Here is a 26,757-nt window from a genome sequence, read left to right as displayed (position 1 = left end):
GAAAGAAAATCGGAAACTAAGTTTCTAAGATCTTCATAAATGCTTTTTTTTACAACATTCAGGGTTTTTTTTTTTAAATGAAAATCCTAAAACCTGAAATAAAATGATGAAATAAAATGACACACGTAAACGTAGCTTCAGTCACTCCCTGTGACGACGATGATGATGACGATGAACAGCTCTTTGTGTCTTTGTTTCCTTTCTGGTCACAGTTTATCGCACATCTTTGTCAGACATCTCTGCTTCAGATCTGTGAGCAGAACAAAGGAGATAAAGTTCTCCAGTTCACCTGCTCCCGCCTTTAAAAACATCTGAATCATTAAGACATGCAGCAACAGCAGAAACAGCAGTAGAAGCAGCAGCAGCAGCAGAAACAGCAGCAGCAGCGTCTGATTTCCTCACTCTTTAACGTCACATAAAAAAGTCAAACTTCTCAATTTCCTGAAAAATCTGTGTTCTGATAAAAACTTGTTGGCCATTTTAAAACCAGGATTTACAACGTTAATCTTTATTCTCTGTGATTTCCTGTTGCTCAATAGCCAGTACAACATCCCAGATAAGGGACACCCCTGCCTGATGCCTCTGTGTGCCTCTGGCTAGGTTAGTACTACCGTTTCAAATTTTAATTATCGTTAAAACCGTGATCGATTACCGCAACTGATTACCGAAAAACTCACAGTGATACTGCTCATTTCCTGGAGAAGCAGCAGCAACTGAACGGCACTCGCTCAGAAGTTTCCACTGTCTGTCCTGTGATGACACGGCTGAAGCCACCTGCGCTCCAGAGATTTCCCCCCCCCCCAGTAATAAAACAAGATCAGAAGTCTGGGCATATTTTGTATTTTTAAAGGATGTTGACGGTAAAATAATTGAAAACAATCAACCCTTGTGCAGAAAATGCAAAAAAAAAAAAACTCTGCGAAGGTGGGTAACACTTCCAATTTGATGAGCCATCTCCGTGACCACCACCCACAACTTTTCAGCGAGTGTAATGTAAGTCAACAAAAACGGGAATTCGGAATAGTGTGAAATGTCATGGTTTGTCTGTAAAACGTTCCTATTTTCTCAAAAAAGGAAACCTAAGTTAAGTGTTACCTAACGTTAATCCTGTAAAAATACATGTTATTGGGCGCTATCAGCGAAAGCGAGTAGTGTGCAGACGACATGTACCGTAGCAGACCAAAATGTGTTTGTTTCTGTGTTTTTTTATTTTATTTTTATGCTGTGTACGACCGCTGCTACTTAATTATTATCCGACACAGAGTGAGGACCTGTGTGTGTGTGTGTGTGTGCGCGCGCGTGTCAGTCAGTCAAATGACAATTAATAATAATAATCATCATATAATATAAAATATATTTTTTTAAATAAAACTTTGTTAAAAGATTTCGGTGTGTGTGTTCAGTACTTTTTGAACATTTTGAACACGTCTAACAATACCGTGATAATATTGATAACCGTGATAATTTTGGTCACAATAACCGTGATATGAAATTTTCATATCGTTACATCTCTAGTATTACTGTATGTATGACAGTGCTAATACAGTCTTTGAGTCTTTGATTTTATAGTCTGTGCATAACAATGACACCGGCCTCAGAACAGGGTCCAGAACTTCTTATAGAATTCAGAGGGAAGTCCATCAGTTGCTGATGCTTCCCAGAGCTGTGCTGTTGAACAGAAATAGTTACTTCCTCAATGGAGATTGACGATTCAAGAGAGTCCACTGAGGCAGTCCCTCCAATATCTCCTCCATACAGATCTCAACACATTTCTCAACATTGAAGAGGTTTCTGTAGAAATCTGTTGCTAGTTTCCTCATCTCTAATGGGTCAGTAGTCACTGATCCGTCTGAGCTGCAACGTTACGTTTTGTTCTTTAGTTTTTCTCTCAAGATTAAAGAAAAATGAAGTTGGAGCTTCGATATCTTTGATATTGAATATCTGGCACTTCCCTTTGCTCTTTTCCTACTGTCCCTAGCAGGGCCGGTTCTAGGCAGGCATATATGAGGGGGCAGTCAGAAATGTGAAGGGTTCATGATGTGTACACATCATGCTCCAGCACTTTTTTTCCTGTGCTTATAGTAACAATGCTTTCTTCATTGAAAGGGGTCTATGTGTCCAACCCCAACCTGGAGAAGTGGATTGCACTCTGTCAGGCCTCTACCTTCAGACCTCTCCAACTTGGGTGTCCCACCTGAAGACTAAGCTCCTGCTGGTATAGCTCTTAAGGTCACTGAGGCACGCAACCCCCCTGACCACAATAAGGTGGCAATCCCTCAGGGGGGGGGGGAAACTGAAAAATAAAAATAAAATAAATGAATAAAATAAAATAAAATAAAATAAAATAAAATAAAATAAAATAAAATAAAATAAAATAAAATAAAATAAAATAAAACATCCTTCATCCAGATTTTATCAACCAACAACATAACATTTATCTTAAGTGGATGGCCTAATTCTCAAATCAATTTTAACCTAAAATAGGTCCTAAGGGTAGATCGTACTACTGGATTGTCAGTAAAGCCAGAGGGGTTGAATGGTAAATGGGATGTAAGTAGAGCTTTCAGAGAGGATCGATTACAAGATTGTGCCTCGAGTCGACACCAAGGAGTGTCTGCAAAGTTAAGCCAATAAGTTATCTTCTGAATATGTGATGACCAATAATAAAATTGAAAATTAGGCAATGCAAGACCCCCATTAAATTTACAATTTTGTAATAGTGATTTACAAATCATAGGAGCTTTATTGTTCCATATGAATCCTGAAAGAACCTCATCAATACTTTTAAAGAATTTCTTCGTTAAGTACAAGGGATACATTGAAACAAAAAAAGAAATTTAGGCAAAATATTAATTTTCACAGCATTAATTCTTCCAATCAGTGTCAGTGGTAAGCTACTCCAGCACTGGACATCAGCCTTAACCTGCGTGATCAAAGGGGAGAAGTTTGCAGAAAAAAGAGAGGGCAATGTTCATGTTATGTTGATCCCTAGGTATCGGAACCCCTCAGGGTTAATTTTGAAGAGAATTTCAGATTTCTGAAGTTGGAGTGCAAGATTATTTATTGGATAACAAATACTTTTAGAGTGGATTAATAGAGTGGAAATAGACTGTATTAAGGGAATGCTTTTGATTGGGTCTAATATATATAGTAACAGATCATCAGCAAATAATGACAATTTAAATTCTTTGTCGCCTCAGGTCACACTCTTAAACAGAGAGGATGACCTCAGTGTGATCGACAAAGGTTCTATCCATAAAGCAAATATTAGTGGGGACAAAGGGCATCCCTGCCTGGTCCCACGTGTCAATGGAAAGTAATCAGACCGGATATCATTTGTGTGGATGCTGGCTTGTGGAGATGTGTAGAGAAGGCGAATCCAAAATATAAATTTATCACCAAACTCGAATTTCTTTAGTACAGCAAAGAGGTATCCCCACTCCACTCGATCGAAGGCTTTCTCTGCATCCAAAGAAATGACCACTTCTGGAGTAACTGTCGATTGTTTAGAATGGAGTATATTTAAAAAATATATATTTTTTTTAAAAAAAGCTGTCATTCCTTAATAAAACCTGTTTGTTCTTCAGATATTAAAGTTGGGAGGAACTTTTCAAGACGTCTAGCTAGTATTTTTGCTAAAATCTTAGCATCGACATTCAACAAAGACACAGGTCTATTTTTGCGGGTATTATTAGAAAAAGCAGAGTAGGACATAATTTGTCCCCGCAAATATGCTTTTAATGTCTCCCACAATAATGAGCATGAAGTGGAACTAGGCTGATTGATGGCTAAGAAATCATCTATGGAGGTTGATATATACTCAATAAACTTGTTGTCAGCTAAGAGGAGAGGGTTGAATCTCCATGGTGCTGAGTAACGTGGGCAGGCTTGGAATTGGACATCTATACTAAGAGGTGCATAATCGGAGATGATAATTGCATGATATTTAGGGGAGATAACCTTGAAAATCAAAGTGCTATCAATAAAAAAGTAGTCAATACGGGAGTATGACTGGTACACCCGAGAGAAGAAGGAAAATTCTGTTACTTGTGGGTTATAAAATCTCCAGGGGTCGACACACCCATTCTTAGCCATGAACTGTGAGATTACTTTGGACATGGGAGATTGAGTCAATGTGCGAGGATTCGATCGATCCAATATTGGATCAATGACACAATTCAGATCACCGCCAAAAATCAGCTGATGATCATTCAGGGAGGGGAGGTTCTCAAACAGCCTATTCTTGAAACTGGGATCATCAAATTTTGGAGCATATACATTTACACATTTACACTAGGTTTTGTAGCAGTGTACCTACAATAATCAAGTATCTGCCATCTTTAACCCGCGATAACTTTATTCGAAGAAAACTGTAGCCGTTTATTAATTAGAACAATCCTCCACACAATCCTCCCACAATCCTCTTTCTCTAACCCCAGAAACTTTTATCGATCTTCTCTAACCTCCTTGACCCCCCCACTCCCCCTCCTCCCTTCTACCAATTCACTTTGTCAACTACCTCACAAAAAAAGTAGATCACATTCGCTCTTCTTTCTCAAACCCACCTCCTGATCTCACCACTCTACCAACCACAAATTCAGCTCCTTCTCTATCCTCTTTCACCTCTATCTCATGATCAAGTTCTTTCCCTAATAACCTCTGCCCGCCCAACCTCCTGCCCCCTTGACCCTATCCCCTCTCACCTTCTTCAGTCAATTGCTTCTGATCTTCTTCCTTTCCTCACCCACCTCATTAACACATCTCTATCATCTGGTTGCTTTCCGGACTCTCTTAAAGAGGCCAGAGTGACCCCCCTCCTTAAAAAACCCACCCTTGACCTGTCTGAAGTAAATAACTACAGACCTGTCTCTCTTCTTCCTTTTCTCTCCAAAACTCTGGAGCGTGCTATCTTTAATCAACTCTCCTCCTACCTTCACTGGAACAACCTTCTTGATCCTCTTCAGTCAGGTTTTAAAGCAGGTCACTCGACCAAAATTACACTTCTTGCTGTCACTGTCACTGAACTCCACACTGCCAGGGCTGCCTCTCTCTCCTCTGTGCTCATCCTCTTGGACCTTTCTGCAGCATTTGACACGGTTAACCACCAGATCCTTACTTCCTCTCTTCAAGAACTAGGTGTCTCAGGCTCTGCACTTAAACTACTCTCATCTTCAAAACCGAACATACAGAGTAACCTGGAGAGGATCTGTGTTGGAACCCTGTCCTCTAGCTACTGGGGTCCCTCAGGGTTCTGTCTTGGGCCCTCTCCTCTTCTCTCTATACACCAACTCTCTTGGTTCTGTTATTGTCTGTCATGGTTTTTCCTATCACAGCTACGCCGATGACACCCAACTCATTCTCTCTTTTCCCAGCTCCGACACACATGTAGCAGAACGGATCTCCGCTTGTCTGACCGACATCTCTCAGTGATGTCTGACCATCACCTGAAACTCAATCTCAACAAGACCGAGTTTCTTTTTCTCCAACCACAGATCTAACCATCACCCTTGACAACTCTGTGGTAGCTCCTTCTCATACCGCAAGGAACCTGGGTGTGACACTTGATGACCATCTCTCCCTCACTCCCAATATTGCTGCAACAGCTCGATCTTGCAGATACATGTTGCACAACATCAGAAGGATACGGCCTCTTCTAACCCAGAAGGCGGCACAGGTTCTGGTCCAGGCTCTTGTCATCTCACGCTTGGACTACTGCAACTCCCTCCTGGCTGGTCTCCCTGCGTGTGCCATACGACCTCTGCAATTCATCCAGAATGCAGCACCTCGACTGGTCTTCAACTTACCAAAATTCTCCCATACTACACCACTCCTCCACTCCCTTCACTGGCTACCTGTAGCTGCTCGCATCTGCTTCAAGACTCTGGTGCTTGCGTTCCATGCTACAAACGGATCTGGTCCAGCCTACATCTAGGACATGATCAAAACCTACACCCAAGCCTGCCCACTCTGCTCTGCATCGTCAAACCGGCTTGCTGCCCCCTCACTGAGAGGATGGCAGAGGCATTCGCAGAACTCGAGACTGTTCACTGTCCTAGCTCCCAAATGGTGGAACAAGCTCCCCATCAACATCCGGACAGCGGAAAGCCTCCACATCTCCCACCGCCGACTAAAAACACATTTCTTCTGACTCTACCTTGACTAAAGATGACGACAAAAAAAAAAAAAAAAAAAGAAAAGAAACTTATCCATCGCACTTATGACTAGCACTTCATAGTTTGGCTTACTTGAAGCTCTTACTTAATTCTAGCTCTTATTTGTACCCAAATGTTTAAATGCACTTATTGTAAGTCGTTTTGGATAAAAGCGTCTGCTAAATGACATGTAATGTAATTTAATACACTGTAGTTGCACTAACGTTGAAGTACACGTACCAATTCAGTTTCCGTCTGCATTCATTGTCTTAATAAATGCCTTGGCTTCACCTGGCGACTTGAACTCCTTTTCCTCACCGTTGTATGTAATCCGCAAGCAGGCTGGATGTAGCAGCCAAACCGCACATCTGGAATCCCTCGGAGCTGCGGCCTGACATCGTTGAACGCAGCCCGGTCCTGCGCTGTTTTGGCCGTAAGATCTGGGAATATCGAAATCGTCATGTCTCGGATCTTAATCCGTTTCAGTTCCTTGGCTTTCCGAAGTATGTCCGGGCAGTCTGAGAAGCAGTGTAACCTGGCTATGACTACACGGGGGCGTTCTCCCAGTTGGGGCTCCAGCTGAAGTGTGCGATGGGCTCTGTCGAGCCGCAGCTCCGTCTCCAGCTTGAAAGCCTCTTTAAGCAAGGTGGATACCGCCGCTGCAGTTGAGAATCCGGCTTCCTCGGGAATGCCCACAATCCTGATATTGTTGCGGCGTGATCGGGACTCCAAATCTTCACATTTATTTTCAAGCCTGAGGATTTCCGCCGAAAGATGTCCCACGGTTCCCTGGAGCTTGGTGATATCATCCACTGTGCAGGTGGATAACGACCGCTCCATCTCGCCCACTGTGTTTTTTAGCCCCACAAATTCAGACTGGATTGTCAATATACTCCTGGACAACTCGGTTTACTGTAGTTCCGTCTTTATAGATGATAGGTCGTCCCCGAAGTACTTTTCAACTCGGCTTTGAAAATTTGCGCGATGTCATCTCGGATTGAGGAGAGGAGTTCACGTTTTTGAGCCTCATCTGCCGCTGCCCCGAGGAATTAGCTTGTTGACTCGGACGCACCTGTGGCTGTGATGTGTTTCATCCTTTGTTCGGTTTTTGGGGCATTTTAAAAAGTAATTTAATCAATAAACTTCCAAAAAATCACCTCAAGTAACTTAATCGGAATGTTGACGATGGAAAAGTGTCAAAAAAGTCAAATAACTAACAATTCTGCAGGAGCTCCTTCAGTTTGCGTCCTACGCCATTGACCACTACACCGGAAGTCCTCTCTGTGAATCTTGTGTGGTTCATGTATTGCTGACAGAAAATTCTTCTTTGTGTTTTACCAACCTCCCACCACAATGCTGAATTTACAAAATCCCCTCGTCTTAGCTTCCATCTATTCCAAAAATCAGAGAATAAATCACACATTTTTTTGTTGTGGAGCAACCTGATGTTAAAGTGCCAGTGATGGCTCTGTTGAATTTGGGTTTGTAGATAAAAATCTGAAAAACCAACAGGTAATATTGAAGCTTTACATATACGATTGGTATATGTTTTATTGAAATAAATTCTGTCTAATCTTGCAGCTTTCACATTTCCTTCAGCAGCTTTAACCCAGGTTTACTGTCTTACTGTTGGGTTAGAATTTCTCCACACATCTACAAGGTCATTCTCTCTAATGATGTTTAAAAGAATTGAGGCATTTAGAACCTGATAATGTAATAAATCTTCAATCAAATCTTAAATCTTTAACAGTGGTCTGCTGTTAAATTATTACAATATTGGGGAATTATTACATTATCAGGATCTGCGAAATGAAGGCTAACCTGATAATGTGATAACCTCCCGTTAATGTAATACTTTATTACATTATTGGTAAAAAGTGTATTACATTATTGGGAAATGCACTTTATTACATTATCAGGAAGTTATTACATTATCAGGTTTTATTACATTTTCAGTGGACTCAAGTGCAAATTTTTATTACATTATTGGGGTTATTACATTATCAGAGATTTATTACATTATCAGGTTCTACAAGGCAGATGGTGGGTGAGGCTCCCCAAAATTCCTGTCTATTGTATGATGTGTTGTGCAATTCCAATCTCCTCCTAAAACAAATACTGAGCTGTTACTTAGTTATTAGTTTATTTTCAAGTTTTTTAAATAAACTTAAACGACCTGAACCTGAGTTGGGAGCATAAACATTAATAAAGACAAAGTGTCTCTGTAATGGTTGCTTGAACTATTTGGATCCTTGTATAATAATGCAGTGTGAGTGTATGTTAGTGGTTTGAACGGGCTGTGAGAATAACACTGAGGCTGATTAAGAAAAACTCCAACTCATTCTCAGCTGGACTATGTGTTTCTTGAAGAAACAAAATATGAATATTTTTATTATTGTACAGTTCAGTTATGATTGTTTTTCCTCTTGCTCCTCCCCCATTCATATTCAGGCTTCCTATTTGAAAGCTTTCCATAAAAAAGAGGGAAAGAAGGAAGAGTCAGTAAAAGAAGAAGAGGCAGGAAAACACCTTCATGTTCATGTTTTAACAACAGGATCCTTTCCTGTTATGTCTTTTCTTAGTTTTGCAAGAATTTACTTCAACCTATATCTCTTTTTTTTGCTCAGTTCTTCAAATTCTACCATGTTCCTGATTTTCATCACAGAGTTTATGAAGCCCTCTACATTAGGAACAAAGTCTGTGATTTCTATTGCTTGCCAGTAAAATGTTGCATCTAGAAAATAGTTGATCTCTTTTACTGAATATAGTTGGTTCTCCTGTGATACGATGTCTGAGAATTGTGACAAAATGTCATCAAACATGTCATCGTCCTCATTAAGACTGCCTTCAAAGTCAGTTCACCTGTAGGAGTCTGAACCTGTGCCTCGTCGTGTTCCGGTTCATCTCTGCCATCACGATTAACCTGATCTTCACTGTTAGTAGCATAACACACATTTTGTTCTGTTGCTTTTCTTTTAGCACTGAGTTGCGCGATTGCGGGGAGTTAGTTGCGGTGTTTGCTGTATATCGGGGTTATCAGTGGCTTCTTCAGACGAGGGCTCACCTGGTGTCCCCGCCTCAGTCTGTCTGTGTGGACAAAACGAGTGTTTGGGGCCAACATCACCACATTCAAAACACTTGGGACACTGCCAGAGCTCACGTAAACAGTGTAAAAACATTCTCATGTTTTACTTTAAATGACACGTCCAAAGTTAGTAACTGATCATTTAGAAACAAGAAAGCTTGTCTCTGCAGGGACTGAACATGTTGAAGTCTGGAGTCTTTACAGCCCAGACCAACTGTTCCAAACCACCAGCAAACTTCCCATAACGACTCAGTTCTTTCTCTTTAATTTCATTTGGGATGAATTGTAACGTAGTTACACAAACACTCTTAGTTTTGCTTTTCTTTCTAATTTGTGTCACTAATTCTCCTGTCATTTCAGATCCCGCCTTTCCTCCATGCCATGCAATCAACTCATTTCCCTCACCTGGTTTTCCCTGCCCATCTCCTCACCTGTAGTCCATTTCCTCATTAGTCCCTCTGTGTATATATACTAGTCCATTCATTCAACCCCTGCCAGATTGTCTTGTGTGTTAGTTTTTCTGCCAAGTGTTCCAGCATTTTCTAGATTGCCTTTTGTTCCGACACTGTTTGCCTGTCTTGGACTTCGGATTACTGCCTGCCCCTTGTCGGATTTGTTTGCCTGTTTTTGGACTGATTTCCCGGTTTTGACTCAACTGTTGGACAAAGTAAAGTGCCTTTTCCTCCACAAACTTGACTGCCTCGTTGTCGTGCTTTTGGGTTCTCCCTTGCCTGTTTCTTGGGACGTGACATGAATGGGTGAACACCGGACACAATGACATGGGTCGATGGTACAAATAAATGCGACACTGTAAAAAACTGATCTTCAAGTATCAGGCCCTTCTCCACCAACAGGTGAACCAAGTGTTCTTCACGAACAAAAGCCACCATGGCCTTGTTCATCCTTAACCCACATGTGATGTTTGCGTGACTGATCTGGTCTCTCACAGCCAACAGCACCTGCTCAGCCGCCACTCGAACCCCGTGTCTGATAGACAGGGGAGGCGAACCCCCCACGGGGGGGACACCATGACAAACTCTCCGGAGATCACAAAGTTACAGAGACTGATCTTAACTGTCAGTGTCACCCAATATTGTGTAGTAGGAAAAGGAAATGGGGGAGTCAAGGAATTCTCAATCTGTTCACCAACTCCACACACACTCTACAAACACTCTACACCAGTGGTACTCAATAGGTGGCTCCCAAACTGTTTCTTCACGATGGGTTTTGGTTGGGTCAGTAGTGTATATCGGGTAGTGTATATAACTTGTCTCCATGCCAACGTTACACAGACAGCGTAGGGTCGCGCAGGGTCGCGCTGCCAGCGCAATTTTTAACTTTCACTTTTGTTTTTGGAGCAGTTTGCATATTGACACTTTGCCAGCTGTAGCAGCAGTACCGCATCCCCCAACCTTTTTTGCACCACGGACCGGTTTAATGTCAGACAATATTTTCACAGACTGGCCTTTAATGTGTGGTGGATAAATACAGCAAAATAAAATGATACGACTGACATAAAAACTGGTATTTTCTAAATATAATAATAAACGTGAATCCACTGTTTATTTTTTATTATTATTATTATTATTTATTAGCAGCGTCTTCATAACATTGCGCCAATGATGCTGCACAGAGCGCAGCCGTGCGTCAGCGGCATGCACTCTGTGTACAACATGTGAAGTCCTGCTTGTTAATTGCGCAGCAGTTGGTAACGGAAGACCCAGATGACACGAGCAGGAGACGGGACCTGCGTCAACAGCAGCGGCACCCGCTCACCCTGCTTCACACAGATGGAAATGGCAACAGTGTTTTCAGTGCTGTTGTGGCGAACTCAGGGTATTCTGCCATGACTTTAATCCAGAACACCAGCAGAGTTATTGTCTCAAACATACTTTTAATGCCGCCGTCATTTGCCATCTCCAGCAGTTGATCTTGCGACAGGGGTCGTTTCTTGTTTTATTCAACTATTTATTTTTATTTATTTATATCGCATGTGGCCTGTCCGACCTCAATAAATGGACCTTTGAGTCATTGAAAAAAATCTTTGTGGCCCTTTAAGACTTGTATTTGAGTACCCCTGCTCTACACGCTCACACATCCATATTCCCAGTATGCAGTGCAGAGTAGAGTAGAGTAGAAGAGGAAGACCCTGAAATTTTTCCTCCTAACAGAAGACTAATAAACCTAATAGAATTTACATCACACGTTCACGTCTTTATCTCACTGTGAGACAGACTTTTCCAACAGGAAACTGAAGTTTGTAAACCACTCAATCTCCCACACGTAACCCCATAGAGAAAATCAATGATTTTAAAGCGGCAATAGCATGGTGCTATCTCACTTATATGTGAGATATACTTCAGAATCAGAATCAGAATACTTTTATTATCCCAAAGAAAATTGTTCTGTTACAGTTGCTCCATATCAGACTCAGAAGTACCAGTTTTTTAAAGAGCAAGTTAAAAAAATTAAAAATTAAAAATTAAAATTAAATCAAAAATAAAAATAAAGCCCTTGTTTAAACAAGAATGACAACATGACAAAATGTACAACGTGTACAGATAGACATTATAAATGGGAGTTGTAAAGTCTGATGGCCACAGGCAGGAATGATTTCCTGTGCCTTACAAACATGAAGTCATTTTTATGGTCAAAAACCTCCTAGTCGCTACAAACGAGTCAATGTAAATGTCTCATCACTGACGCTCTCGTCAGCCACGCTGTTTCAGACCAAAACAACACCCACAGAACAAGGACTGTCTTGTGATTGGCCAGTTACCTGGAAGTGACGTCATTGGCATGTCAGCTCTTAGATCTGCAGCTCCCCCTCTGGAAAGGCAGATGCACCGCTAGCAATTATCAAAACATTACGCATTTGATCCGGAATCTGACCCAGAGCCTGAAGACAATGTGACAGTGAAAGACTGCTGCAGGACGCCTGTAGCTTGGATAACGTTGTGGTTACCGAGATGATAAACACACATGCAAATGAAACACGAGTTTAGCGTGTAGCTTAGCGTGTAGCTTAGCGTGTAGCTTAGCCTGTAGCCGTCTATCGCTAATGCTAAACGACAAAACAAGCACACAAAGACAGTTATATACGTTTTGTTGGCACTGCTCCTTCCTTTAGGTGAAGTTTGGTGCTGTGTCCTGCTTTATATTGCTACTTTCAACCGTAGAAGAAAAAGAACTAGTAGTTCGTCACTGGATGTGCCCGGACTCTAGTGCCCAGACTAGGAGGCGCTGCTGTTTAGAGGAGTGGTGAAATTCGCCAGTTACATAACTAGTCAACAGATGTGCTGTTCTGCTTCATAGAGCTCAGGAAAACAATCAAACCCTGCACTCTCAGCAGTGGCTGAACTGATTGTTATGGACTTTTAGGGCTTCATAGACGAGGTAATGACACAGATACACACAAAAATGCAGCGTTAATTGGCACTTCCGGGCTATGGGATCTTTAACATCACACACACAGGAGTGGAGAAAAAAAAAAAAATAAAAATCTTCACATAAAAGAGATTTGACTGTCTGCGTTTCCATGGTTACCATCTCAGTCTGCTCTCTTCCTCATGCTCATGACACACACACACACACACACACTTTTATGTAATTGTGAGGACACTGGTTGATGTACTGCATTCCTCAGCTGCCGACACACGACCATCAAAAATAGACACCTTTAAAGTTCAGGTGTCTTCATCACATGCACGCACGCACGCACTCACGCACGCACACACGCACACACACACACACACACACACACACACACACACCATTTGACCACATTTGGCAAATTTTTTCTTCTATAATTTGTCTCCAAACGCATTCCTTTTTCATCCCAAAACCAAGATTTTATTCTCTAACAAATCATTAATATTATTGTGACTGGACAAGACATAACAATCAGTCCATTAGTAGTCAGCCATTAAATTAATTTATCCTTTTTCGTTCGTTATTTTAAACAGTAAACTGAAGTTTGTAAACTCACTCTCCCACACCAAACCTCAGAGAGAAATCAGTGATTTTAGCTGCTGGTCCTCTGCTGCCTCATGTGGTCACTTTGTGTCACTAAAGTCAATCTGAACAAAGGATTTCAAAAGCCAAATTGACTAAAATAAGACATGTGAACTTAGTGATGGAGGCAGCAGTGGATTAACAACTCCTGCGTGTGATGTTAAAATCACTGATTTTCTTTATGTGGTTTGGTGTGGGAGAGTGAGTGGTTTACAAACTTCGGTTTTCAATGGGAAGAGTCTGTCTCACAGTGAGATAAAGACGTATTTAAGACTCCTCCTCCTCCCAAACCCACACTTAAATCTGTTTTCTTTTTACTGTGAGTCCATGTGTCCTTGTATTTGAACAGTGACAGTAATGGACTCGTCTAGCTTTGATTTCCATTTCAAATAAAACCTAAAAATAGACACTGAGTTTAATTGGGGTTTGGATGATCTGTCTCTCTCTCTGACCTCCTGAGCCCATTAGCAGTGAGGCTGCTGCGATGATAGCGGGTCCCGACGATGTAGCCGACACATCCGCCTCAGTGCAGGTGAAGGATGAAGTGTTGTCCCCCAATTATCCTCGACTCTGTTCACACACTCAGTGAGTGACAGTCAAGCTCCTCCAGCAGCACAGACATGACTTTCACTTTAGCAGCGGACTACGCGAGGTGGACCAGGTAATCTGGTAGATATCCACCATTTTCTTACAACTAACATTAACAAAATGACTGTGAAATGAATCACTTATCTATGAGCAAATGTTGGTTCAGAGAAACTCGATAAAGTCACTAAAACTTGGCGTGACCTCAGAGCAGGGGAGGGGCCACAAATAGAGGTTTTTAAGGAAAAGTGAAAGGATGGAATGTGAATAATCTCTCACATGTACGTGATAAAGCATGGATTCCAGTGTCAGGTGGATCTTGACTGAATCGTTCTCTACTGTTGTTGCACTTACTTCTGGAGAAGGAGATTCTTCTGACGCGGCGACAGACCTCCGAGGTGTGTTTCTCGTACCAGACGTGGCTCTCGTCACAGAACCTGAGCCAGAGCAGCAGAACACCACGGTGAGAGTTTAAATGATGGAGGAAACATGAGTGAAGTTTCCCCAAATAAGGTCAAAAAGAAAGTCACTTTAAGTCTACGATATCTTTAAAAACATGTTTCATGTTTCATGCCAACGTTACACAGACAGCCTGTTACTGGGTCGCGCTGCCAGCGCAATTTTTAACTTTCACTTTTGTTTTTGGAGCAGTTTGCATATTGACACTTTGCCAGCTGTAGCAGCAGTACCGCATCCCCCAACCTTTTTTGCACCACGGACCGGTTTGATGTCAGACAATATTTTCACGGACCGGCCTTTAATGTGTGGTGGATAAATACAGCAAAATAAAATGATACGACTGACATAAAAACTGGTATTTTCTAAATATAATAATAAACGTGAATCCACTGTTTATTTATTATTATTATTATTATTATTATTATTTATTAGCAGCGCCCTCGTAACATTGCGCCAATGATGCTGCACGGCGCAGCCGTGCGTCAGCGGCATGCACTCTGTGTACAACATGTGAAGTCCTGCCTGTTATTTGCGCAGCAGTCGGTAACGGAAGACCCAGATGACACGAGCAGGAGACGGGACCTGCGTCAACAGCAGCGGCACCCGCTCACCCTGCTTCACACAGATGGAAATGGCAGCAGTGTTTTCAGTGCTGTTGTGGCGAACTCAGGGTATTCTGCCATGACTTTAATCCAGAACACCGGCAGAGTTATTGTCTCAAACATACTTTTAATGCCGCCGTCATTTGCCATCTCCAGCAGTTGATCTTGCGACAGGGGTCGTTTCTTGTTTTATTCAACTATTTATTTTTATTTATTTATATCGCATGTGGCCTGACGGACCTCAATAAATGGACCTTTGAGTCATTGAAAAAAATCTTTGTGGCCCTTTAAGACTTGTATTTGAGTACCCCTGCTCTACACGCTCACACATCCATATTCCCAGTATGCAGTGCAGAGTAGAGTAGAGTAGAAGAGGAAGACCCTGAAATTTTTCCTCCTAACAGAAGACTAATAAACCTAATAGAATTTACATCACACGTTCATGTCTTTATCTCACTGTGAGACAGACTTTTCCAACAGGAAACTGAAGTTTGTAAACAACTCACTCTCCCACACCAAACCTCAGAGAGAAAATCAGTGATTTTAGCTGGCGGTGACACAGGAGCTGCTGGTCTGCTGCTGCCTCGTGTGGTCACTTTGTGTCACTAAAATAAATTGTAATGAAGCCGAATTTTCCAAATGAGACATTTGAACTTAGTGATGGAGGCAGCAGTGGATCAACAACTCCTGTGTGCTGTGATGTTAAAATCACTGCATTTCTCTCTGGGGTTTGGTCTCAGTGTCTCAGACACCCTAACCCTAACCCTAACTCTTTCTTTAAGATTAAAAGAAAGAAGTTTAATTTTGCTACTGAGATGAAAAACAGCTGTTTACAATAACACAAAGAGTTTTAGTCCCTCCCTCAGATCACGTGACTAAAACGTTTCTCCTCATTAGTAAAGAAGTGTTTGCGATGTTTCACCTCCTCGTGTTTGTCCCATGCTGTGCTTGTCTGCAGAGACACTGAGAGAAGAAGCTGCAGAGCTCCAGGACACACGGCTGCAGCTTGTGGACGCCCACCGTCCCCATCATCGCCGCCGTTGTCATTGTCGCCGCCCTGCTGGATGTCCGCTCTCCCGTCAGCTGCGGCTTTCTCCACGGACAGCCTCTCAAAAGGTCAGAGGTCACGTTAGTCACCGTGTGAATACATCACATTGTTCTAAAGCTGACAAATACACACGTGTGAAAGACGTCTCATCATGATGCTCCGCAGGTTCATCACAGCCTCCTCATTAGCATAAAAATGCATATTCAAATGTGAATTTTAATTAAGATACTTCTCCACATTGTGCAGGTATTTGTTCACCGAGCAGAATATTAACCAGGACGGAATCTAACCAATCAACTAACCAATCAACTAACCAATCAACTAATGATTCAAAAAATAAAAATAATTTTTATCATACGGCCAGGTCACTCTGATTAGCAGCCGTTATCGTTTATTAACCGTTATCGCAAATTAACCATTATCGCAAATTAACCGTTAACGTTAATTAACCGTTATCATAATTTTTTTTACTTTGTGATTTATCATAAAATCACCTTGAAAAATCTGCAGCAGCAAAACAAACTGTACTGAGGTGTCTACACAGACACGGAGATGACCACCACCACTGCCTCCTACAGGTGAGTGAGAGACTAACGTCACGCTCTGCAGAACACACACACACACACACACACACACACACACACTGCAGACCCTCTCTTTGTTGCTAGGCAGAAGTCGGGAAGGGGGGGCCTCTAAAGTGTGACATTACTGCCATCTAGTGGACAAACAGAGGAAACAGTTTTAAATGTTTCACCTTGAGACATTTTTGTCTCATTCTGTGTTGAAATTAAAGAAATTAAACCTTCAATCCAGTAATTTCAGCCCAAAATAATATTATTTTTTATTTAAGATAATTCATTCATTCATTCATTCATTCATTCATCATTATTTTCTCAGATTAAAAACAGGTACAAATCTTTTTATTTTATTAATTTATTTAAATTAAACCAGCGGAGCTAATGCATGAATGAATATATAAAATAATTTTATTATATATTCATTATTTCTTGTCAGGGTTGTGTTACATTTAATATATATATATATATATATATATATATATACATATATATATATACATATATATACATATATATGTATGTATATATACACACACATATATATATATTTATATATATATATATAGTGTACATACATAAGGTGTTTCATCTGTAACGCTAAAAGAAACAATTTTGTCTTCTAATAACGGGACACGTCATAAGTATTTTTTGTGACTTTTTGAGACATTTTACACCGAATATATAATATATTAATGCGCATATTTGACACCAAATCTTTGTGTCAAATATTATGAATGGATTATGATGGATTTAATTTAGGGTTAGGGAATAATAACATAATCATTAATATGATCATTTTTGCACATAATTCAGTTATTATTGATTATTGTAGGTTTTTGTCTTTACTGTTCAACAAACATACCTTCTCTTCTCTTTTAACCTTTAGAGCTAAAAAAAACAAAAAACAAATCTTCACATAAAAGAGATTTGACTGTCTGCGTTTCCATGGTTACTATCTCAGCCTGCTCTCTTCCTCATGCTCATGACACACACACACACACACACACACACACACTTTTATGTGAGGACACTGGTTGATGTACTGCATTCCTCAGCTGCAGACACACGACCATCAAAAATAGACACCTTTAAAGTTCAGGTGTCTTTATCACACACACACACACACATACACATACACACACCTTTTGACCACATTTGGTCCATAGCGGCGGGGACACAGGAGCTGCTGCTCCTCTGCTGCATCGTGTGGTCACTTTGTGTCACTGAGGTCAATCTGAATAAAGGATTTCAAAAGCCGAATTGTCACATCAGACGTTTGAACTTAGTGATGGAGGCAGCAGTGGATCAACAACTCCTGTGTGTGTGATGTTAAAATCACTGATTTTCTCTATGGACGTTGGTGTGGGAGAGTGAGTGGTTTACAAACTTCAGTTTCCTGTTGGAAAAGTCTGTCTGACAGTGAGATAAAGACTGTGAAGTGAATGTGTGACGTAGACATTGTGGACTTAGTGATGTAGATTTTATTACAAAAGTTAAGATGAGTGGCTTTAAATCTGTTTTCCCTGTTCCTCTGCCATGCCCCTTTAAACCAGGTGAGGTCATTCGGGTTACCTGGTGACTCCACAGTCTTGCTGGTTGTCGTCAGTCGTCCCGTCGTCATGACGACCTCAGTTGAGGTGGTGGTCATGGACATGGCGGCGGTCACTGAATGTAGCGTCGCTCTGTGTGTTTGTAACGTCTGTGTCGTCTCTGCGTCGCCCGCTGTGGTTTGACTTTGAGGCCTGATGGTTGTTTGTAGTCGTGTGGCGGCCATCTTTGCTGAGTCATCCTTGGACGTGGACGAAACTGAAAAAGAAGTAAACACAGAATGAACAAACTACGACCTGACCCTTTAAGTACATAGCTAATTAGCTAACTAGCCAACCGTCCCTCTAGTTAAGTACATAGCTAGTTAGCTAACTAGCCAACCTTCCATCTAATTAGGTACATAGCTAGCTACCCAGCCAACTATCTGACTTCTTAGCTACATATCTATCGATCCATCTAATCAGGTACATCGTTAGTTAGCTAACTAACCAACTAATCGGGTTAGGTACATAGCTAGTTATCTATCCATCTGTGTAGTAAGTACATAGTTAGCGTGCTCTAGTTAACTAGATAACTAACCAACTTTCTATCTAGTTAGGTCATCTGTCTAATTAAGTACATAGCTAGTTAGCTAACTTGCCATTTTCTATCTAGTTAGTTACATAGCAAGCTAACTATTGATCTGTCTAGTAAAGTATATGGTTAGTTGGCTAACCAGCCAACTTTATATCTAGTTAGTTATATAGCTAGCCAACTAACCATCTATCTAGTTAAGTACATAGCTTGTTAGCTAACTGGACAACTTTCTATCTAGTTAGTTACATAGCTAGCAAGCTATCCAGCCATCTGTCTAGTTAGGTATGTAGCTAGCTAGCTTACCAGTCAACTATGTACCTTGTTAGCTAAAAAGCTAGTTATCTATTCATCTGTGTAGTTAAGTACATAGTTAGCTTGCTAACTTTCTATCATCCATCTAGTTAACTAAATAACTAACTAACCAACGTTCTATCTAGTTAGGGCATAGCTATTCACCTAATTATCACTCTGTCTAGTTGAGTACATAGTGAGACAACTAGCTAACTTTCTCTCAGGTTAGGTACATCGCTAGCTTGATCCATACAGTAGTGAGGTAAATAGCTAGCTAGCTAACTACATTGGATTTAACAGAGACAGTAAAACACTTTATTTATTATTAATTAAATAAATATATGTTTTCTTCTCTCCAGTTTAATGTTTGTGTATGTGCTGGTGTCCACTGACATTTTAAATAAAAATAATTCACAAACTTCATATTAAGTCAATAAATAATTTTTTTTTTTTACAAACATGTCTGGATAAAAACAAAAAAATGAAGTAACTTAGCAACATTTATTAAGTTTCAGAGAACAAAAATCATGTCATTGACGGTTAATTTCACCGTGGTCTGTGGCGTCGTGGACTCTGCTGATGGACAAGGCGCTCACTCCAGACGCAGTCATGTGACTGAGGTTGTGAGGTGGGTGGTTCCAGTCTGAGATTTGAAAATAAAAGAACACAAAGATTCAGTCATCGACTCTTCAGCGGAAACGGAAACGAGCTCGAGAAACGAGAATCACCGACAGAAAGTCTGAGTGTGGAGATGATCCCGACTGCAGGGAGAAAAGAGTTCAGTCATTTATTTCATCACCTTCTACAGTAAGTGAAAGGATCATCTGTGTCTGTTTCTCCTTCTCCTTTAATTCGGGTTGAGCTTTTTGTATATTTTTTTTATTTCTTCCTGATTAAATGAAGGTTAAATATATATTTAAATAAAAAAAACCTTTGAACAAACCTCCGTGCGGTCCTTCAACAATCGTCTGGTTGAAAAGTGGAGACATGGAGTCGACGCCCCAAAGCTGCGGTAACACTCTGCCTGTACAAGAAAATAATTTATTATCATGTTATTAACAACATGAACGTAACCATAACCAGTCAATTATAAATGAAGTGTAAAAAGAAGAGAAGTCACAGCTGGAGTTAAACTGTGAGCAGCGCAGTCACCAGTGTGTTACACTCACGTGTGTGACCTGCCATCACACAGATGTACGTACAGTCAGAGCAGTTCCTCTGACTCACTGAGGAAGAAACAACACAACAACAGGTGTCATCGTGAAAAAGAAGCAGCCGCTAAACACACACACACACACGCAAACACAAACACAAACACACACACACACACACACACACACAAACACCTGATAATATGGAGGCAGATTTAAAAAGCTCGTGGAAACTTGTGGAGTTTCCGATCACGTCCAACAACACTGCAGTGAAATCTGAAAAAATATGAATAAAGTTTAAACCTTCAGACCTTTCAAAAACAAAAAAACAGAGGGATTAAATGGACAGTGCATGTTTTTTACCGGTTAAATCGTTGGTGTCGTTGGTGACGCAGTAACAGAATCTTCTTCTGAACATGTCGCTCTCCACTCGTCTCACACTGGAAACTATTTAACAAACAAACACAGGTTACAGGTCAGAGGTCAGAGGTTAACATCTAAAATTTTAATATTTAAATATAAGTCAACTATTCATGGAAGAATCTTTGAGGGGGAGCAGGGTCATTCCTAATCCATAATAATCTAGTATTTCACAGCTATTTATATGTTGCTGAGACTACACGCCGTGACAGCGCTGCACCACGAGATGGCGCCAGCGACAAAGTTTTATGTTACAGACTCGACTCCACGTCCTGAGATCCAAATCAGATTCTCTCACTAAATCTGATGTGACAACAGAATCTGGACATTTTCTTGTTTGTTTGTTTGTTTGTTCGTGAAGAAGGGGGTGGGGCTTAATAGTGTACTTACTGTTGTAGAGAAGCAGCGTGAGTTTGTGCAGAGCCAGAGAACTGTAGGACGTCACACTGAGGAGAGAGAAGAGCTGACGAGAACCTGAGGTGGAGACAGGGAGAAGACACGGGAGGAGATGGATCAGAGACTTTCTCACTGACCGCCTGCAGTCAGTCAGGCTGGGGGACCACCAGTCCTCAATCCTGTCTGTGAGCACCGGGGCTCCCCAGGGCTGTGTGCTCAGTCCAATGCTGTACACCCTGTACACCCATGACTGCGCACCAATCCACAGCAGCAACGTCCTCGTGAAATTTGCGGATGATACCACTGTGGTGGGGCTGATTGAAAACGGTGATGAGACGGCCTACAGGGAGGAGGTCTTGAACCTCGCTGCCTGGTGCTCCCTCAATAACCTGGCACTTAACTCCTCAAAAACAAAGGAGTTGGTGCTGGACTTCAGGAGAGGGAAGGAGGATCTTGCTCCTCTTCTCATTGTGGGAGACCTGGTAGAGAGGGTCAGTGACTTCAGGTTTCTGGGAACATACATCTCTCAGGACCTCACATGGGGGACTAACACCAATGCCCTCATGAAAAAGGCACAGCAGCGCCTGTACTTTTTGAGGTCACTGAGAAGGGTCAACGTGTCCCAGGACCTGCTGCTGTCCTTCTACAGGTGCTCTGTGGAGAGCATCCTCACCCACAACATCTTGGTGTGGTTCAGGAGCAGCTCTCAGGCTGACAAGAAGGCTCTGGAAAGGGTCAGAAAGTCAGCACAGGGCATCATAGGAGTGCAGCTGTCCTCTCTGTCAGACATCTACGACACCAGGTGTCTGCGCAGAGCCACCAGCATCACCTGTGACAGTTCACACCCTGGGCACAGCCTGTTCTCACTGTTGCCCTCAGGGAAGAGGTACAAGTCCATTCAGGCCCGCACCTCTAGGTTTGCAAACACCTTTTATCCAAGTGCAATAAGAGTGTTTAACACTAAGTAACTCTTCCAATCTGTAAGTGCAATATTCTTACACTTCTTATCAGTGCAATATACACACCTCACATATATCTACCGTTGTACAGTATGTATTGTATGTACTGTATTGTAAACGTGCAACTTTCCTCTCCTTTTACCAAGTGCAATATATAAAATAACATCCATCCACTCTGCTGTACAATGTACTGTATGCACTATCATTTACTGCATATTTCCCTTACTGGCTCCCACTGTAAATACTTTGAAATACTTTTTTACATATCCTTATAATTTTTATCGAAGGTGTTTTGTTGTTTCTTCTTTTCTTCTTTTATCTCTTCACTTGCACTACTAGAGCTGTCCTTTATCTCGTTGTACACTGTATAATAACAATAAAGGTGATTCTGATTCTGATTCTGACACAGGGGGAGACACGGGAGGAACTTGATATGTGAGTTAAGGGACCTTCCCTGAACACGTTTACGTTTACGGTTGACCAAACAGGAAGTCGGCCATTTTAAAAAGGAAGTGCCCTCTAACTTTGCCATACGTTGACCGATCTGCACGAAATCTTATATGTGACACCAGGGACCTGTGCTGAACATGTCTGCAAAACAAGACCTCCCAACAGGAAGGGGAACGTCCGAAACAGGAAGTACAGTCTAACATTGTGCGATCGATATGAAACTTGATATGTGAGTCAAGGGAACGTGCGAGGAGGCGTGGGCACACAGCGACTGGCGCGGTTCGGCTCGAACCCGTTCAGAACTGCACGTGGTACTAGTTATTTTCAGTACTAGTTATTTTTTAAACTGGTTTTTGATCTGTGGAAACAGTTTTGAATTGCATTTAAACTAGTATAAATTGAATTTAAACTGGTTTTTGACCTGTGGAAACCGATTTCAATTGTATTGAAGCCAGTTTAAATAAACCCTGAACTCTCCCTCATGGTGTGATTTGAGTGAACTGCTCCTTTAAAATGCAGCAGCCTGCAGTTTGACCTCTGCAGGAGAGAATAAAGAAAAACAGAGGAGAGATTGAATGTGTGGATTAATCATGTCCAACATGACAGATTTACAGCAGAGGATTGAGCTGCACATGAGTGATATTATGACACACGCACCTGATTGGCTTGAATTTATGAGCGTATTGACGAGTGGCGTGAGGTCGATGGCCGCGGGGTCGATGTGCTCTGCCGGGAATTCTGGGAAATTAAAGCAGGTGGTGAAGTCAACGGCAGCTCATTTAAGTCTGTATTCAGAAATAAGCAGTGTCAGCAGAGAAGAACGAGTCTCTGGGTGATTGTTATTTTACTGAACTGTGAGCATTTCCCTCATATTTTACTACAACAACACTTTAGTCACATAAACCGATCAATGTGATCTTTGATTTTCTTTGTTGTCGTCCATTTGAACCCATGACTGTGTGTCTTTTAACCAAACTCTTCATTTAACAGCTTTAAATAGGTTTTTCTGTTGCAGCCATTTTGTGTAATTATGTGCCGTTTGTGTCATTTTTTCGGTGTCAGCTATTTCCACAATGTATCATTTCTAAAATACTATTAAAAATAATAATCCTTTCACTGTGTGTCATTTCTATTCTCTTACCTCTCTGCAGTGATTAATGTAAGGATTCTGATTCAGATTTAAAACAACAATAATGTGATTTTCTTTACCTGTAGCGTCCAGGACGTCTCTGGTGTGTCTGTCCTCCTGCTGCTGGGGTCTAAAAACTGCAGACACATTGAGACAATTCTCTTTTATTTATTATTTATGTTATTCTGTTTTTTTACAGTTTGATTTAAAGTAGTCATCATCATGGTGAGATTATCTGAAACTTGAGCACTAGTTTAAATGCAATTCAAAACTGTTCCCACAGGTTGTAAACCACTCACTCTCCCACACCAAACCCCACAGAGAAAATCATTTTAACATCACACACAGGAGTTGTTGATCCAGTGCTGCCTCCATCACTAAGTTCTAATGTCTCATTTCCTGAATTTGGCATTTTAAATATTTCACTTAGACTTAACTCAGAGACACAAAGTGACCACACGAGGCAGCAGAGGACCAGCAGCTCCTGTGTCCCTGTGAGCTAAAATCACTGATTTTCTCTATGAGGTTTGGTGTGGGAGAGTGAGTGGTTTACAAACTTCAGTTTCCTGTTAAAAAGTCTGTCTCACAGTGAGATAAAGACGTGAACATGTTCTTAAGATATCGTAGACTTAAACTGATGCAGATTTTTATCTGTCGAGACTTTAGTTTCAGTGGCTAGAATTATTTTTTTCCTTCCAAGTGACAGCGTCTCAGGTTCTCAATAAAGAAACATTATAATAATAATAAGTGAAATTCAAACTTTACGGTCTAAACCACAACGTTTTCTGTGGTGAACAGGAGCAAAAGCGTCTCTGTGGCTCCATGAACACATGACGTGGAAACGCTGAAGTGACCTTCTCCTCCTCATCATCATCATCATCATGATGAGGAGGAGAAGGAGCAGAGTTTCTCCTCCTCAGCTGGAGGAAAAGGTCAGCGCTGCTCTCAGTTTGACATTTTCTGACATTCATTTTCTACACAAAAAAGAACCGTCACCAAACTACACCATTTTTATTGTGGCCTTTTAATGTGAGGTGTCTTTGAGCACCCTTTAAAACTATTATGAATAAAATGTACTATTATTATTCTTTGTTGTACTTCTGCAAGGACAATAAAGATTCTAATTCTCTGAGTTTCTGACATTTTTCAACTTTTAAATGTGAATATTTTCTAGTTTCTTTGCTCAGTTTTACAAAGAAATCATTAAAACGGAATCATTTTGGTTTGTGGATAAAAAGAAGACATTTGAGAACGTCATCATTCCCAGGTTTGACAAACGCTGATCAATATTTTCAACATTTTAAGACATTTTATGGACCAAAGTACTCGATTAATCCATTATGAAAATAACCACTGATACCTACCTGAGCTGAGGAGGATGAGGAGTAAAGTGATGAAGACACCGATGATGAAACTGAGACATGGACGTGGTGGTGTAGATCTCTGTGAGGAGGCCATCGCTCTCACATGAGCTCTCATCTGTCTTGAAAAGGTGAGTGTGTTGAATGTCCTGTGGCGTCGTCATCAGGACGAAACCTCACTGCTCTCTGTGGAGCCCGGAGAGGACAAAGCTTCACATTCACTGTCCAGCAGGACAGAGACGCTGATTATGCTCAAGGTGTCAGGACTTTCTGTACAAATAAAAATGTTGCTCTTCTGTTTCAAAACTGTGTCAATCATTTTTGTTCTGTTTGAGACAAACTGTTCAAGAGGGAAAATACAGTACATCCAATTTAAAAGAAAACCTCATGGTCAAAGTCATTTTACACATTAACTAGCAGGTTCAGCTTCTAGTTTTGACTTTACTGTGTCATTTTACACATTAACTAGCAGGTTTAGCTTCGAGTTTTGACTTCACTGTGTCATGTTACACATTAACTAGCAGGTTCAGCTTCTAGTTTTGACTTCACTGTGTCATTTTACACATTAACGAGCGGGTTTAGGTTCAAAGTTAAGCTTCACAGAGTAAGTTAACACAATAACTGAGAAGTTAGCTTTACCTAGTCACTTACCTCTACCTCTTAAACCACCAATTTCAAAGATAATGTCATTGATAAATAAAACAGAGGCAGATCAGATGCTGATGTTTCAATAACAATTGCAGAAAAAGATGACTGTTAATCCATTATTAATCACTAAAGAACAATTGGTGATTCATTTAGTGACTGGTTAGTCGCTTCAGTCCTGGGTTGTTTGTGCTCAGTACTCTCCATAGACCACGTGTCAATCAAACCGTGAGGGCGGAACCACAGTGTCTTTTTCCTGAGTGTTTAATGACAGGGGAAATTGATTTTGTTGTAAACAGGGCTTTGGTGGCAGACACGTCAATAACAATAAATCACAGCGCAGTTAAGACCACATGCAACACCAATATACACATATTTAAACCTGCCAATATACGGTCTAATTAGTACAAGGTGCGTAGAACCCTATTGAAACCGTAAGGATTATTCCGATTCTTCTTATTATTCTTATCTTAGTCCAAATGAATCACGTTTTTGAGGCCCTGAACATGCCCCAAAACTCACCAATTTTTACAACTGCATCAGACCTGGTGAAAAATTACGTATATTAGTGGTTCGGGGAATGCACGTCAAATAATTAAAGTGGGCGGGGCTAAACACTGACGCAAAAAAACTCATATTAGGTCATCTCCTGTCGGGTTTAACTGAACCAAACTTGCTAGGATTGATGATATTCTGGCCCTGAAGACGACTTTATGAAAATATTCACTTTCAAAAGCAGCGCCCCCTGGTGACAGCAGACAATATGACATCTGGTATTTGAATGAACTTGTCCTAGAGCTTTTGTGCGATCACCTTCAAACTTGGTGAGGTCACTGTGAAAAAGCTGAGGAGCTTAAGTCATCAAAAGTTTTCTAAAATGTCGCATGGCGCACGAGATAGGGGGCGCCAAAGTTGGTGATAATTCAAATTTTTCTTATAACTTCACGATAGAAGGTCTGATCCCAACCAAACTTCCTTTGATTGATGATGGGCAGCACCCATTGAAAACAGCACCTCCTGGTGGTGGTAGAAAATACTAAAAAAACAAACTGTTACAACTTCGTCAATCCTGGTCCAATCTGAACCAAACCTGCTAGGATTGTTGATAGTCTGGCCTAAAGACGTCTATATGAAAATATTCAATTTCAAAAACAGCGCCTCCTGGTAACGGCAGACAGAATTACACTTACAGTTTGTGATGCTGCTCTAACAGGGATTGTTGTATACACTTGAAACTTGATATGTAATACCTCAGACCTGTCCTGATCATGTCTGTAAAAGGTCACCTCCCTACAGGAAGTAGAACGC

The 26,757-nt window shown here is 41.1% G+C and overlaps 1 protein-coding gene across 1 annotated transcript; it reads right to left on the bottom strand.

Moving 5' to 3' along the window:
- On the bottom strand, positions 1-24,901 carry LOC131467990 (HERV-H LTR-associating protein 1). The gene is made up of 13 exons (XM_058642229.1): positions 24,808-24,901; positions 23,524-23,580; positions 22,972-23,052; positions 20,900-20,983; positions 20,453-20,536; positions 20,285-20,365; positions 20,104-20,164; positions 19,882-19,958; positions 19,489-19,581; positions 18,096-18,329; positions 15,820-16,003; positions 14,191-14,273; positions 1-250 (listed from the first exon to the last, which is right to left on the bottom strand). Exons 1-13 carry the CDS (start codon positions 24,899-24,901, stop codon positions 207-209), a joined length of 1,257 nt encoding a protein of 418 aa, XP_058498212.1. The 3' UTR covers positions 1-206.
- Between the last annotated feature and the right edge of the window lie 1,856 nt (positions 24,902-26,757).

This window comes from Solea solea, chromosome 1 (assembly GCF_958295425.1).
Source record: "Solea solea chromosome 1, fSolSol10.1, whole genome shotgun sequence".
Classification (NCBI taxonomy): Eukaryota; Metazoa; Chordata; class Actinopteri; order Pleuronectiformes; family Soleidae; genus Solea; species Solea solea.
Note: the sequence above shows the minus strand (reverse complement) of the source record. Positions and strands in the feature narration are given on the sequence as shown.